A 16853-nucleotide genomic window follows, 5' to 3' on the forward strand; every position below is an offset into this window, starting at 1 on the left:
TTTAAAATGAAATAAAATATTGATTTATTAAAATAAAAAATTGCCTTAAAAATTGTACATAGCCTCTAAGGTAAACAATAAACAATTACTGTTTTATTGGAATCACATTTTAAGAATGATTGGCCTAGCCTTTATTTTTAGCACACTTTTAATTTTCTATGTATTTCCTTTAACTACAGTGTAATATAATTCTATTTTCTCCCTTACAGCAGAAGATTCATTAGATGGAAAAATCCATTATTAATCCTGAGTGTTTGCAGTATGAAAATATCTCACTTTTGTGTCCCAATGACAGGCCTTTTGTTGTACGTCTTGGGATGTACAGTTTTCTTTCTGTCTCCACTACTATCACAATCTTTGGTAATCTGGGTATCATCATTTCCATCAGTCATTTTAAGGAACTTCATTCACCAACCAATTTTCTCATTCTTTCAATGGCTGCCACAGATTTCTCACTTGGCCTTATCATAATGCCTTACAGTATGGTAAGATCTGTGGAAGATGCTGGCTTTTTGGAAAAGTATTTTGCAAAATTCATTATAGCTTTGATTTAATGCTGAGTGTAATTTCTATTTTCCATCTGTGCTGTATTGCCATTGATAGGTTTTATGCTGTCTGCAATCCACTTCATTACCCTATTAAAATAACAATATCTGTTATAAAGAAAATGATATTTATCTGCTGGTCTCTACCAGCTATATTTGCCTTTGGAGTTGTCATAACAAACTCTCATGTGTCTGGAATTTCTGAGTATGAGATGTTAGTGGAATGTTTTAATTCATGTCCAATAACATTCAACAAATTGTGGTCATTGGTTATGTTCTTCACATGTTTTTTTGCTCCTGGTTCAGTTATGGTTGGCATTTATGTTAAGATATTTATAGTATCTCAAAGGTATGCAAAAATTATGAAACACACATTAGCAAACATGACAGAAATGTCAACTCAAGTCTCCAAGCAGAAAGAGCGAAAGGCTGCAAAGACATTGGGCATTGTGATGGGGGTCTTCATAGCTTGTTGGTTACCTGTCTTTATCACTATTTTGATAGACCCATTTCTCAACTTTTCTACTTCTGCAGTGCTATTTGATGCCCTCAACTGGCTTGGATATATTAATTCCACATGTAATCCATTAATATATGGATTCTTCTATCCATGGTTTCAAAAATCATTGCGATATATCATTTTTGGTAAAATATTTGAAACTGATTCTTGTTTAGCAAAGTTATCTTAAGAGAATCAAAACAGGATAAGAATATCTACTTTGCAGGTCCCTTACCTCTTAATATTGAGAGCTATCAAGATTTAGACAATTAAATGTAACTATTATTTGTCCAAAAAACAAAACTAAGAACATAGTAAAAGGTTAGTGTTATCATGGACAGAAAAAAACAGGAAGGGGGGGGGGGATTTCACAAATAACAATCCAATTTCTTGTAAATTCATATGCTGCTGCAAGAAAACGTAAGGGTCTGTTCACATCATGCTTGCCCTTCCGTTGAGGGGTACCGTCTGAGGTTTCCGTCGGGTTAACCCCTCAACAGAAAGGCAAACTGAAACCTTAGCTTCTGTTTCCCTCACCATTGATCTCAATGGTGACGGAAACTTTGCTAAAGTTTTCCGTTTGTCACCATTATGACAGGGTTCCGTTGATTTGACGGAATTAATAGCGCAGTCGATTGGGCTATTGATTACGTAAAGGACAACGGAACCCCTCTCACAACAGTGACAAACGGAAGGGCAACGCTGATGTGAGCACAGCCTAAGTGAACCCTTTGGAATGGCCTGGATCTCTGCATTGATTACTAATGAAATGTGGTTGGATTGTTATCTCAGTCACAATCGTAGACAAACACAAAATAACTACAGTACATTGATTAGTGTAAACAATGCCTTGAGGCAAACAACTTTCAGAAGACCTCAGAACATGTCTTATGCTTTTGTATCCTTTTCCAGCTTCATGAGTCTCTATAACTAAAGACGAGATAAACATTAATCCACGGTTAGACAAATTGTCTACAAATGAAAATTCAGAAATATGGGTACTCTCCCTAGCAGTTGGGGTCCTGTTAAGATTACTCCTTATGCACAGTGGACAATACTGAAAGAACCGAATGGTAACAGCAAAAGACCTAGTGAAGACATTACAAAGTGCAAATACCTCTATTTATATGTCCATTATTAAAAAGAACCTGAACAAGAATGGCGCTCATGGCAGTACATCACTAAAGAAGCTGCTGCTGTCCAAAAAAAACAAAAAACATTGTGGTCCGACCCAAATTTTCCCAAGGCAACCTTAGTGTCCTGCAATGATTATGGGAAGAGATTCTATGAACAGATGAGACAAACATAAAACATTATGTTTGGAATAAAAAGAACACTGCACACCAACACCAAAACCTCATCCCAACTGTGAAGCATGAAGTGCATCATAGTTTGGGGGCTGCTTAACTGCCTCAGGGTCTGGACGCCCTGTGATCATTCAGGGAACAAGGAATTCAAAAGGTGTATGAAAACATTTTACACTAGAATGTAAGGGCAGCTGTCCATGACCTCAAGCTGAAGATAGGTTGGATGACGGTACAAGAAAATTACCAAAAGCACACAAGTAAATCGACTAAGGAATGGTTGAAACAGATGATTTTGGAATGGCCAAGTTAGAGTCCTAACATTAATCCTATTGAGATGCTGTGGCATGACCTGAAGAGGGCTGTGCACGACGCAAGGCATTCCAGAAATATTGATGAACTGAAACAAATTTCCAGGGAGGAAAGGTCCAAAATGCCTCCTGAACATTATGCAAATATTATTTGTGGCTACAAAAAAATGTTTGGGGAGGTGACTTCTGCTAAAGGGGATCGATCTACAGGTTAATAAATTTAAGGGTTCATTTCTTTTTTCTCCCTGCACTGTGGATACGTACTCAACATGCTCAATAAAAGACATGAATAGTACAACTATTTGTGTGTTAGTAGTTTGGTTAGATTGTGTTTGTCTAGAATTGTGACTTAGATAACAATTAGACCATATTTTATTAGTAATCAATGGAAAATTCACTTGCCTTTGCTTGATACTGTATCTCTGGTTTGTATGCTGATGTACAGTATACCAATTCTTAGGAAATGTTGCAAATATACAATAAATTATGTCACAACACACATAATAGGGATTGCATATATGTGTTGTTACATGTCAGATAATCAGAAAATTGAGTGGACCAGTCTAGCTCCCAGCAGAGAGATGGCTGGCCTTCTGTCTCATACCTGTATGCACACTCTTTACTGACTCATCCAGTTCCCTATTGGACTCATAAGTACATATTTTTTATCTATTGTTGCAGAAAAGCATCACAAAATAAAGGTTTCTATGCACCTGTTATAAACATTATGTAAATGAATCAAAGAACCAACAACAGATCATAAATTCATCATAGATTAATATAACCAATAGTGGAAAAAAAACAAATAATCAAAAAGAACAAACTGAAGGAGCAGCTAATACATAATACCTGGAAGATTCATAGACTTATGTTGAAAACCTCAATATATACAGTATATGTGTAACAATCACTACAGTGTAATGACGAGCATGGCCAAAGTTATTGATTGAAAAAGTGTTTTTGTGCTCAAACCAATAAAAAACAGAACTGTTCTACTACACTAATGTGTATGAATTGTTTGTTCAAACTTGTAGTATGCATATAGTGTATTACATTCTTGTCCTTTCCAAAATAATTGTAAAATCTGCCAATCTAAATTTATATTATTAGGATTGTATTGTAGCATTAGGGTACTATAACGCTAGTCTTTAACTGGTTGCCGACACAGGACGAGTATGCTCGTCCTGAGCGGCGACCACTTCGCGCATTAGGACGAGCATACTCGTCCTGTGTGACAGCCGTCCCTGCGCGCGTCTGTGCGCGCGATCGAGAGCGGGGCAACGGCTGTAATACACAGCCACGGCCCCGCTCTGACAGCGGAGAGGAGAGAAACATCTTCTCTCCGCTGTTAACCCTTTGAACGCCGCGATGAAAGCTGATCGCGGCGTTCAAAGAGAGGGGACTGCACATTGATCGCATCACAGAAAATAACTGTGACGCGATCAAAGTCCACAACTCGTATGGCCAGACAGCCCAGGGTCCATTGAAGGACCCCAGGGCTGTCTGAACATATTTCCTGTTGTTAGGGCATACTGAGGTCTGCCCTAACAACTGCCTGTGTACAATCAGTACGCACGCTAATGTACTGGCATATAGATCTATGCCAGTACATTGCAGTTACAAAATCAAAATCAAAATGATAAATCCCTTTATGGGATTAAAAAAAAAAGTTACATGAATGTAAAAAAAACATAATGGTAAATAAATAAATAAAAAGTAAATAAAATACACAGAAACACACATTTTTTTATAATAAATCAACTTTTTAAAATATAAGTCCCAAAGCATGAAATAATATAGACATATTTGGTATCGCCACGACCGTAACAACCAGTACAACAAATGTATAACATTATTTATGATAATCGGTGTATGGTGTAAAAAAAAAATATTAAAACTGCTGCGCAACTGCTTTTTTCTGCATTTTAATCTAATTAAAAATGTATAGAAATTAAACGATAATGTATTTGTACCAAAAAATGGTACGTACATAAAGTACAACTCGTCCCGCAAAAAACAAAGTCTCATACAACTACGTCGTACAAAAATTAAAAGCGTTATGAGCGTCGGGATGTAAAGAGGGAAATGTAAAAAAAAATTGCTCTGTCCTCAAGGCCAAAATTGTCCGTGTCCTTAAGGGGTTAAACTCAAAAAAATTCCTATAACAATTAAAGTGCATTCAGTTTTTGGTGTGTTCATTTCGTAAATGTTTTTGTTTGTTTGTTTGCGTGTAGTTTTTTTAAAGGGTGCTTCCATTGTGTAAGAAATCTGAACATAATTTTGGTGATAATATTAACATTTTACCACTACTGTAGCTCTCTAAACACGGAGGAGATCACAACTAATGTAATGAAAAAGTTGAAATGGTTGCAGCTTCCATATACAAAAGGGCCTTTGAAAAATGAGAATGGATTATTTGCTATGGGCAATGGTTCAACCTTTTCTTTGCATCCATTTTGATAAATCTTCCCCATAGAGTGGTGCAGAAGCACATTCCAAGCGTAGTTAAGACAGGCATCTATGTATTCAACAGGATACATTTAGTTATATTTATCTAATTTGACCAAACTTTTTTTTTATTTGGCTTATTTCAAACATTTTATGAATAAAATTCATAAAAATATTTGAAACAAATATTACAAAATAACATTACAAGCATTGCACACAATTAAGAGATATCATGTCAGCAAGTCAGTAGTATTAAAAAGAGAGAAGTAAAGATGGATTGGCATTACCAGTAGGGTTTTAAATATCATTGCCGTTTCAGTGTTGGTGATCAGTGTGCACCTAGTGGGAAAAATACTAAGCACAAGAGACACAAAAAAGGCATATCTTCTAGACCAGGGGTCTCAAACTCAGCCGGTAAATGGGCCGAATATAGAAACATTTTTAAGTTGACGGGCCGCATTACTTTCAAATTTGATAAAATACAAAATTATTGTTTATCAATTCATTATTTGAACTACTATAACAAAACTACATTACTATAATAATACTACATTATAATAATACTATTACATTACTATAATAATACCGCTAGCTTTAAACTTACCGGAAATTTGAGAGTTTAATCCACGTGCTTATTTTAACAATACAGTTTTTCCAATTTAAGTGTCGCTAAATGTAGTGGGGCTGCTCAGTTGGCAGCGTTTAGCAGACACAAGAATGTCAAGATTGGGCAGCCCCTTTTTAGATAGTATCTACAGAGGGCACTGTGGCACTGTCACGCCCTCCTGTAGATAATGCCACAGTGCCGTCTGAAGATAGAGCCACACCCCCATATATAATTCTCAAGTGCTCTCTGTAGATAATGCCACAGTGCCCTCTGTATGTAATGCCACACACCACAGTAGATAATGCCTCAGTGTCCTCTGTAAGTAATGCCACACACCCCTGTAGATAATGCCAACGTGCCCTCTGTAGACAGTGCCACACCCCCTAGATAATGCCACAGTGCCCTCTGTAGATAATTCCCCAATGCCCTCTGTATATAATTCCTCAGTGCCCTCTGTAGACACAGCCACAGTGCCCATTGTAGATAATGCCACAGTGCCCTCTGTAGATAATGGCACAGTGCCCTCTGTTGATAATGTCACACATACCCCTTTGTAGAGAGCGTCACACATATCCCCCTATAGATAGCTCCATTGGGGCTCCCTATAGGAGTGGAATCCCAAGCCAAAGCGTTGCCGGCACTTTGGCCTGGGATTTCTCTCCTGGAGGAACCCCTGACGTCACTGTCCATATATGGACAGTTATGTGAGAGGCCTCGTCTATCAGCAGAATCCCCGACCATTGCATCGGCAATGCGCTGGCTGGGCATTCCAGTCTAGGAGGAGCCACTGACGTCACTGTCCATATATGGACAGCTACGTCAGAGGCCTCGTCTATCAGCGAAATCCCCGACCAGAACACTCTGGCTGGGGATTCCACTCCTAGAGGGAGCCCCCAATGAAGCTATCTATAGAGAGAGTAGTGTAGCGTGGCACTATCTACAGGCGGGGGTGTGTGGCGCTCCTCCTTCGACCTGCTCTATGCTCTCCCGCTGTTAGCGGGCCGCAGATGACAGCTTCAGGGGCACGGGCCACGTGTTTGAGACCTCTGTTCTAGACAGTAAGGGTTGATAGTAGCTCACCTCTCACCAGGGGGTTAGCAGGCAAAAGGAACAGCTCACTGATCATATTAGGGAAGAGCAATGTAATGCACTCTTCCTAAGTCACTGCCTCAGCAGAAGAGCATCCATTCCATACAAGTTAGAGTAGTTAGGGACATCCATTTTAGACCTATGGCCTTACAGGTCATAAAAGTGATTCCCTAATAAAAATTATTTTGGGGTGTGAAAGTAGCTCATCATAAAGGCATTTGAACAGACATTATTTGGAATATAGGGGTATTTAGTTCCAATGAGTCCACTAAGAACTCTTACAACAACTACCCAATAAGAGGAGACAGGGGACATGTCCAAATAATATGCTAAAAGTAGCTCCCTCAGATGCACACCTGTAGCACCGAGAAGAGGAATGCGCCCCCACCCGCTGGAGTCTCAAATAGGTAATATAGGCCAGATGAGTAAAGTAAAGATTTATGAACTTACTAGTATTAGCAACTTGCTAGTATTAGCAGCTACAGGAAAAATCTAAGTGTAGGCTGCCAACACACAGCCCTAGTCCTCCTTAAACAATGTTGGAATGCACTGTAACCATTTTTGATGGGCAGGAGGGGAGATGCAACTTGTAAAATTAGGACAAGAGTATACCATATAGCTGTGCCAAAATTTCTACCTCTGTATGTTCATTAGTTCAGTTAACAGTGGGTTGCCCAAAAGTGGCTAGGTGGTCAATGGTCCAGAAACTGCATAGAGTCATTTAATATGTCCACCATACCTGGTTGACCAGGGAGTATAAGAAATGAACTGTGGGTGTTCTCTCCTCTAAATATATATGCAGGCTAATCTGGCCAGAATAGTCCTGCAATGTGGGAAAGCCAAAACACCTATGTCCTTGGTATATTTTATGGTTATGGTTCTCGATGACTATAAAAGGGATTTTACTAGAATCAAGAATTTTCACCTATACACAGGATAGGTGATAATTTTCTGATTGCTGGGGGACCCAGTACTGGGACCGCACTGATCGTGAGAATGGGAGTCCCAAACGCACTGTTCCTACTGTAGCGGTTTGGGGAATGTAGATAGGCAAAGAGACACTCTCAGCGCAGTATTCTTGTTTAAACAGGACTTTAGAAGCTTTATTTCTCTTTCAATCAGGGAAATCCAATAAACACAACGGTAGTTTGTCTCATCAGCATACACAAAGGTTAGATTAGCAAGAAATGTTTTACGTAATAAAAGTCCAGGTATAACTCACACAGTCCAGCCCTTTGCAGGGGTTAGCTCTCATCCGCTGGAGGATTCCTCAATGACACCAAGCTCAAGCATTGTCCTTACTTCTGCTACGACAGCCTGTCGTCGAGCTTCTGGGATTCGATAAGGACGTATATTAACTCTGACATGGGGATCTGTAAGAATCTCATGTTGTATTACATTAGTTTTACCTGGTACCTCAGTAAAGAAATCCTTATTTCTTTGGGGAAACTCCTGTAGCTCTTGTTTTTGGGGTTGGGACAAGGTTGTCGCCACTTTGTTTATCTCATTGTTACCACCTTTTTTGGGCACTATCCCTGTGGACAATGACTCCCTCTCCTTCCATGGCTTAATCAGGTTGACATGATAAATTTGATATTGTTTTCTGTTAGATGGCTGAAACACTTTGTAGTTCACTGGTCCGATTTTTTCTATAATTTCAAAGGGTCCCTGCCACTAAGCTAAACCTTGCTCTCTACCGCTAGGATAAGCACTAACATGCGGTAACCAGGGCTGAACTCACGGATTTTAGCATCTTGATTGTATACCCTGCACTGAGCTTCATGTGCTTGGAGTAAGTGCCATCTGACTACAGTCATTATGGCCTGCATTTTGTCCTGCATCTGGGATACATGTTCCACCACAGTTTTATAAGGACTGACCTCTTGTTCCCAGGCTTCCTTAACCACACCAGGCAGTCCACATGGATGCTGATCATAGACCAATTTAAATGGTGAGAACCCAGTGAAGGGCTGTGGTACTTCACGGATAGCAAAAAGTAAAAAAGGCAACAGCATGTCCCAATCTCGTCCATCTTTCTCCACCACCTTTTTTAACATGCCTTTGAGGGTCTTGTTAAACCTCTCGACCAGGCCATCTGTTTGAGGGTGGTAGACAAAAATGCGCAACTGTCTAATCTTAAACAATTCTTTCATTATTTTTTACATAAATGGGGTACCTTGGTCAGTCAGAAGTTTCTTTGGTAAGCTTGTTGTAATGACGTGGTAGGGAGACAGACAGATGAGTCCTAATCTACCCGCCACTCAGTACCTGCCTACTTGCATGGCCCGTCCTAGGCGACGGCGTACAACTGGGTGATGGTCCCTACGCTCAATATGTGTATGACAGACAAACAGACAAGGGTACACAGAAGCTAAAGGAAATGGGGCAGTTGCCCACGGAAACACCATGAGCAACAGGAGTAGTGAACAAAACGAGTCAAACCAGGAGTGTACGAGGTACCAAACGCAGAGCAGGAACGTACTCAGTAAAGCCAGGGTCAAAATGAAGCAAGGTCAATAATAATAGCAGGAGCAGCAGAGCCAGGAAACAGGAAAGAATCACAGGCAAAGACAAGCAGGAAATGAAGGTATAAATAAACCGAGGGCGGGAACTAGAACCGTCTGGCCAGGCTGTGATAGGTTCTCCCACTCCTGAGCCTACCAGCCTGAGTGGTAGCAGATCGAGTCACTCTATCAGACCTAGGAGCAGGTGCAGACTGATTAACCACGGGCGTCGACACAGCAGCTGTGTCTGGCAGATCCTTTACAGTACCCCCCTTTTATGAGGGGCCGCTGGACCCTTTCCAGGTGGACCTGGCTTATTGGGGAACCGAAGATGGAACCTTCTGAGCAATACCCCAGCATGAACATCCCGGGCAGGTACCCAAGTCCTCTCCTCAGGCCCGTATCCTCTCCAATGGACCAGGTACTGAAGGGAGCCTTGGACCATCCTGCTGTCCACAATCTTGGCCACCTCGAATTCTACCCCTTCAGGGGTGAGAACAGGGACCGGAGGTTTCCTCGAGGTAGCCAAGGACAGGGAGAAGCGTTTCAGAAGGGAGGCATGAAACACGTTGTGTATTCGAAAAGACGGGGGTAACTCCAGTCGGAAGGAGACAGGGTTAAGGACCTCAATGGCCTTGTACGGCCCTATATACCGGGGAGAAATTTTTTTGGACGGGACTTTAATGCGCACATTTTTTTAAGACAGCCACACCAGATCCCCGACCACAAACAAGGGGTTAGCAGGACGTCTTTTATCTGCCTGAGTCTTTTGTATGCTCTTGGACTCCTCTAGGTTCTTCTGAACCTGGGCGCAGACTGTGCACAGTTCCCAATATACGACATCTACCTCGGGATTGTTGGTACCACCAGGTGAAAGGGAAAAGAAACGTGGATTAAACCCACAATTACAGAAAAAGGGGGAGACCCCCTGACGAGATACTGACCCGGGTATTAAGGGAAAATTCGGCGAGGGAAATGAAGGAGACCCAATCATATTGACAGTCAGAGATAAAACACCTTAAATATTGTTCTAGAGACTGATTAGTCCTCTCGGTTTGGCCATTAGTTTCAGGATGGAAGGCCGAGGAGAAGGACAGATCAATCTCCAACTTTTTACAGAAAGCTCTCCAAAACAATGAAACAAATTGTACCCCTCTGTCAGAAACAATATTGACAGAAACATCATGGAGACGCAGTATATGTTTGACAATCAAGGAAGCTAACGTCTTAGCATTGGGTAGTTTCTTGAGGGGCACAAAGTGGCACATCTTACTGAAGCGGTCTACTACAACCCACACCACCGACTTGCCTTGAGATGAAGGCAGATCGGTGATAAAATCCATGGAGATATGGGTCCAAGGTCTCTGGGGAATGGGCAAAGAACATAGTAAGCCCGCTGGTCGGGACCTGGGAGTCTTGGACCTAGCACAAATTTCACAAGCGGCGACATAGGCCTTAACGTCTTTAGGCAACCCAGGCAACCAATAGATTCTGGCAATGAGGTGCTTGGTACCCAGGATGCCTGGATGGCCAGATAGTGCAGAGTCATGATTTTCCCTGAGTACCCTTAGGCGGAATTGCAGGGGAACAAACAGCTTGTTCTCAGGAAGGTTCCCGGGAGCTGAACATTGATCAGCCGCAATTTCAGAGACTAAGTCAGAATCAACAGAGAAAATTATTATACCTGGGGACAAAACACAAGCAGGATCTTCCTCTGAAGGAGGGCTGGCCATGAAGCTACGCGACAGTGCATTAGCTTTAATATTTTTAGACCCAGCCCTATAGGTGACCACAAAGTTGAATCTAATAAAAAACAACGCCCATCGAGCTTGTCTCGTGTTTAGTCTCCGGGCAGATTCTAGGAAAACCAGATTCTTGTGGTCGGTAAGGATCGTTACCTGGTGCCTAGCCCCTCCAGGAAGTGGCGTCACTCTTCAAATGCCCATTTAATGGCTAAGAGTTTGCGGTTGCCCACATCATAGTTACTCTCAGTGGGCGAGAACTTCCTGGAGAAGTAGGCACAGGGACGGAGATGGGTGAGGGACCTGGTACCCTGGGACAAGACAGCACCCACTCCCACCTCGGAGGCTTCAACCTCCACGATGAATGGCTCCATTAGGTTAGGCTGAATCAGCACTGGGGCCGAGATAAAGCACTTCTTAAGTACCTCAAAAGCTTGGACCGCCTCCGGAGGCCAGTGGAGGAGATCAGCACCTTTGCGAGTAAGATTCGTAAGAGGCTTAGCGATGACCGAGAAGTTAGCAATAAATCTTTTGTAATGATTAGCAAATCCCAGGAAGCACTGTACTGCCTTCAGGGAGGCAGGTTGGACCCATTCAGCCACAGCCTGAACCTTGGCAGGGTCCATGCGGAATTCATTTGGAGTGAGGATTTGACCCAAAAACGGTATCTCCTGCACCCCAAACACAGATTTTTTTGGTTTTAGCAAAAAGTTTGTTTTCCCGAAGGGCCTGGAGTACCTGCCTGACATGCTCAATGTGGGAGGACCAGTCCTTGAAAAACACGAGTATGTCATCAAGAGCAACGAAGAGAAAGGATCCAGCGATGTATAGTGTAGATAAGGGAAACTAGGTTCCCACTTTATTGAAAAATAATCCACGAACAGTGACACAAAGTAACGGAAAACACCAGGAGGGTACAAGGTGGTAGAATGGCAAAGAATGAAGCCTACGCGTTTCAAGCACTGGCTGTGCTCTTAATCATGGCTCAGACGAATATTCGTCTGAGCCATGATTAAGAGCACAGCCAGTGCTTGAAACGCGTAGGCTTCATTCTTTGCCATTCTACCACCTTGTTACCCTCCTGGTGTTTTCCGTTACTTTGTGTCACTGTTCGTGGATTATTTTTCAATAAAGTGGGAACCTAGTTTCCCTTATCTACACTATACATCGCTGGATCCTTTCTCTTCGTTGCTATTGTTACCTGCCGCGAGCCGTGGCGGCTGATCCGGGCGATACTCAACACAGGAGTGTGAAGCTGGTGAGCTGGAGGTTTCCTCCTTTTTCCTTTTTCCCTGCTATTACTATGTCATCAAGGTACACTACAAGAAATACCCCCAGGTAGTCTCTTAAAATCTAATTTATGAAATTCTGGAAGACCGCGGGAGCATTACACAACCCAAAGGTCATGACGAGGTATTCGAAATGGCCTTCGGGCGTGTTAAACGCAGTCTTCCACTCATCCCCCTCTCTGATGCGGATAAGTTTATAAGCCCCCCGAAGATCAAACTTAGAGAACCATAGGGCCCCCTGAACCTGATTGAAGATATCAGAAATCAAAGGAAGGGGTTACTGGTTCCTTACAGTGACCTTATTCAAATTTCGGTAATCGATGCATGGCCTAAGACCACCATCCTTCTTCCCTACGAAGAAGAAGCCAGCACCTACCGGAGAAGTAGAGGGGCGAATGTAACCCTTGGCCAGGCATTACTGGATATACTCTCTCATGGCTTCACGTTCGGGACAAAAGAGATTAAATATCCTACCCTTAGGGAGCTTAGCTCCTGGTACCAAATCGATAGCGCAATCGTATTCTTTGTGAGGAGGTAACACTTCGGAGGCCTTTTTAGAAAAAACATCAGCGAAGTCCTGAATAAACTCAGGTAGAGTGTTCACCTCCTCAGGGAGAGAAATAAAATTAACAGTAAAACAGGACGTCATGCATTCATTACCCCATTTGGTAAGATCCCCAGTATTCCAGTTAAATGTGGGATTATGCATCAGAAACCAGGGAAGGCCTAAAACCAAATCAGACGATAATCGCTGCATCACCAGTACAGAGCACTGCTCCAAATGCATGGAGCCAACAATGAGTTCAAAAACAGGGGTATGCTGCGTAAAATAACAATTAGCAAGTGGAGTGGAGTCGATTCCCACTACCGGGACAGGTTTAGGCAAATCAATCATTGGCATAGCTAGAGACATAGCAAATTCCACAGACATAATATTAGCTGAAGACCCTGAATCCACGAAGGCACTGCCGGTAGCAAACCTACCCTCAAAAGAGACCAGAAAGGGAAGCAAGATCTTATTAGGTTTCATATTTACGGGAAATACCTGTGCGCCCAAGTGACCTCCCCGATGGTCACTTAGACGCTGAAGTTCTTCCGGCTGCTTATTCTTATGTCTAGGACAGTTGTTCACTTGATGCTTGTCATCCCCACAGTAGAAGCAGAGACCATTCTTCCTGCGGAGCTCTCTACGTTGTTGGGGAGACACGGAGGCCCCGAGTTGCATTGGTTCGTCCGAGTTTTCCGTGGAAGAACGAAGCAACGGAACCTCGGGAGCCATCATGGGGGAGCAAGAGGAGAAAGCACAAAAACGTTCAAGTCGTCGTTCCCTGAGACGTCGGTCAAGACGTACCGCTAAAGCCATAACCTGATCTAGAGAGTCTGAAGAGGGATAGCTAACTAACAGGTCTTTCAGGGCGTTCGACAGACTCAATCTAAACTGGCACCTCAAGGCAGGGTCATTCCACCGAGAAGCTACACACCACTTCCTAAAGCCAGAACAGTACTCCTCAACGGGTCTCTTACCCTGACGTAAGGTCACTAGCTGACTCTCGGCAAAGGCAGTTTTGTCAGTCTCGTCATATATGAGCCCGAGAGCAGGAAAAAAAAAGATCAACAGAGGAAAGTTCAGGGGCGTCAGGAGCCAAGGAGAAGGCCCATTCTTGTGGTCCGTCCTGGAGCCGGGACATAATTATACCCACTCGCTGGCTCTCAGAACCTGAGGAGTGGGGCCTTAGACGGAAATAGAGCCTACAACTCTCCCGAAAGGACAAAAAAGTCTTCCGGTCCCCTGAGAACCGGTCAGGCAACTTGAGGTGGGGTTCAAGAGGTGAGGTGGGGGGAACTACCAGGGTAGCATCATGCTGGTTGCCCCTCTGAGCCAGGGCTTGGACCTGTAGGGAGAGGCCCTGCATTTGCTGAGCCAGGGTCTCAAGGGGGTCCATAGTAGTGTCAGGTACCAGGATAGAAAAGGTATATGGGCCTGTGATTATGTAATGACGGGGTAGGGAGACAGACAGGTGAGCCCTAATCTACCCGCCACTCAGTCTCTGCCTACTTGCATGGCACGTCCTAGGCGATGGCGTACAACTGGGCGACGGTCCCTACGCTCAATATGTGTACAACAGACAAACAGACAAGGGTACACAGAAGCTAAGGGAAATGGGGCAGTTGCCCACGGAAACCTCGTGAGCAACAGGAGTAGTGAACGAGCCGAGTCAAACCAGGAGTGTACGAGGTACCAAACGCAGAGCAGGTCCGTAGTCAGTAAAGCCAGGGTCAAAATGAAGCAAGGTCAATAATAATAGCAGGCGCAGCAGAGCCAGGAAACAGGAAAGAATCACAGGCAAAGACAAGCAGGAAATTAAGGTATAAATAAACCGAGGGCGGGAACTAGAACCGTCTGGCCAGGCTGTGATAGGTTCTCCCACTCCTGAGCCTACCAGCCTGAGTGGTAGCAGTTCGAGTCACTCTATCAGACCTAGGAGCAGGATATACTGGTGCCCTCTGGCCGATTTGACCAGGGGACCCACGAGATCCACCGCTATGCGCTCAAAGGGGGTCTCAATGATTGGAAGTGGGACTAAGGAGCTGCGGAAATGAGGCACTGGGGCGCTCAGCTGCCAGGTATGACAGGAACCACCGAAGTCTTTTACCTCTTGGTATACTCCAGGCCAGAAGAACCGCTGCAAGATGCACTCCTGTGCTTTTCCACCCCTAAATGTCCTAAAACGTGTGTGGGCCCGTTCCAGGACCTTGCACCTGTAAGGTTGCGGCACCACTAACTGTTCAGTAACCTCCTCGTTAGCCTTATCCACTCTATACAATAGATCATTGACCAACGCAAAATATGGATACTGCATATTTCCCTCAGGCTCCTGGGCCACACCATTCACAATTTTTAAATTTTCAAATGCTTTTTTTTAGACTTGAGCCTCTCAACTGAGCAGGGCCAAAATTTGTCCTAGAAATTCCCAAGTCAGAGATTTCCTGCTCAGAGAGAGAATCCTCAGGCTGATCACCAGCTAAGACACAAAAGTGAAACACCTTATTCCCAATACTATCATCAATAACATCATCATCATTTAAGGAGATAGATGAAGGCTCGATCTTATCTGTCAGTGTCTTTTCCCACAGTAGCCAGAATGATGGAAAGTCACAGCCGAGAATCAGTTCATCTACCAATCCAGGTAAAACCCCCACAACGCAGGTCACAGTCCCATTAGAGGTTTCCACAGAGACCTGTGCAATGGGGTACTCCTTTGTGTCTCCGTGTACAAACTGTACCGCCATTTGTTTTCTGGGGTGCACCACCTTATGGGGAATAGTAGCTCGGGGTAAGGCTATGGCCTGCTGGCTATTCACCAACACCTCACAAATCTGCCGTTGATCCGGTGCCACTGCAGTGCACACAGAGTGGACAAACAGTGACTGGAACCCTGCCACAGCACAGTCAATGGGCTCCTCAGCCTCTGGGCACTGAGCTACAATATGCCCAACCTCATGACATCTCCAGCAGCGAAGCCTAGGAAGGTGTTGGGGTGGGACAACCCTGAGCTGTGGGCCTGTATTGGATGGACAAACTTGAGGAGCATCAAACCTTGCACTCCTAGGTTTCTCCAGAACGCTCCCTAGTACTGGGGCCACCCAAGTATGCTTCCATCGTAAGCAAAATTCTGCCTTATTCACAGTAATTCTTTCTGTCACTGTATGTCTCTCCAGGGCAGAGATCACTTGCTCAGAGGTCTGGGAATCTGCTTACATCACTCAGCATTGTAAATCCCTGGAGAGTGCGCAAAACAGGTGTTCAATAATGATCCGATCCACCACCTCTCGTGGAGACAACCTCTCTGGTTCAAGCCATTTATTGATCAGATTCCTCAGGTCATGCACCTGGGAGGCTTATTGGCATCATATTGCCACTGGTGTACCCCTTTGGCACGAACCATCAAAGAAACACCCAGCCGTGCGAGTAACTCTGCTTTAAGCAACACATAGTCCTTTATATTTTCTTCAGACAAGTCACAATAAGCTTTTAGCGGCTCACCTGCTAGTAACGGCGCCAGGACTTCAGCCCACTGAGACTCCGGCAAATGTTCCCTTTCTGCAGTACGTTCAAACAGGGAAAGGTAGGCCTCGACATCCTCTCCTTTCACCATCTATTCCATTGCCCTCTGCACCACTTTCTTGGGGTTGCTCTGGGCAAACGTCTGAGAGGAGGCCTGTTGTACAGTCCCAGCTAGTTGCAATGCTGCCAGTTGCTGCATGAGCAGATTGTTGGTTTGATGTTGGTCCTGCATGGCCTCAGCATGAGCTTGTTGTTGCTGCACGTTGGCTTGTACCAGCTGCTGAATTAACTCCTCCATGTTGGCGGATGGTCTGAACATCAGGGTAGCAGCTTTCACCCAGGACATATATTCACTGCTGGCTCTTGAAAGTATTTCTGTCGTTGCTTCTAGCAACCACGAACTAGCGGGGACAGTCTGCCCGCGTTCTCCACCATATGTAGCAGTTTGG

General features: G+C 43.9%; 1 protein-coding gene across 1 annotated transcript; it reads left to right on the forward strand.

Annotated features, from left to right (window-relative positions):
- The first annotated feature begins 317 nt into the window (after nt 1-317).
- LOC142760518 (trace amine-associated receptor 3-like) lies at nt 318-1234 on the forward strand. Its single transcript, XM_075863717.1, is given in 2 exon segments — nt 318-498; nt 501-1234. Coding segments are annotated over 2 exon segments (915 nt in total).
- The last annotated feature ends 15619 nt before the right edge of the window (nt 1235-16853 follow it).

Source organism: Rhinoderma darwinii, chromosome 4 (genome assembly GCF_050947455.1).
Source record: "Rhinoderma darwinii isolate aRhiDar2 chromosome 4, aRhiDar2.hap1, whole genome shotgun sequence".
Taxonomy (NCBI): domain Eukaryota; kingdom Metazoa; phylum Chordata; class Amphibia; order Anura; family Rhinodermatidae; genus Rhinoderma; species Rhinoderma darwinii.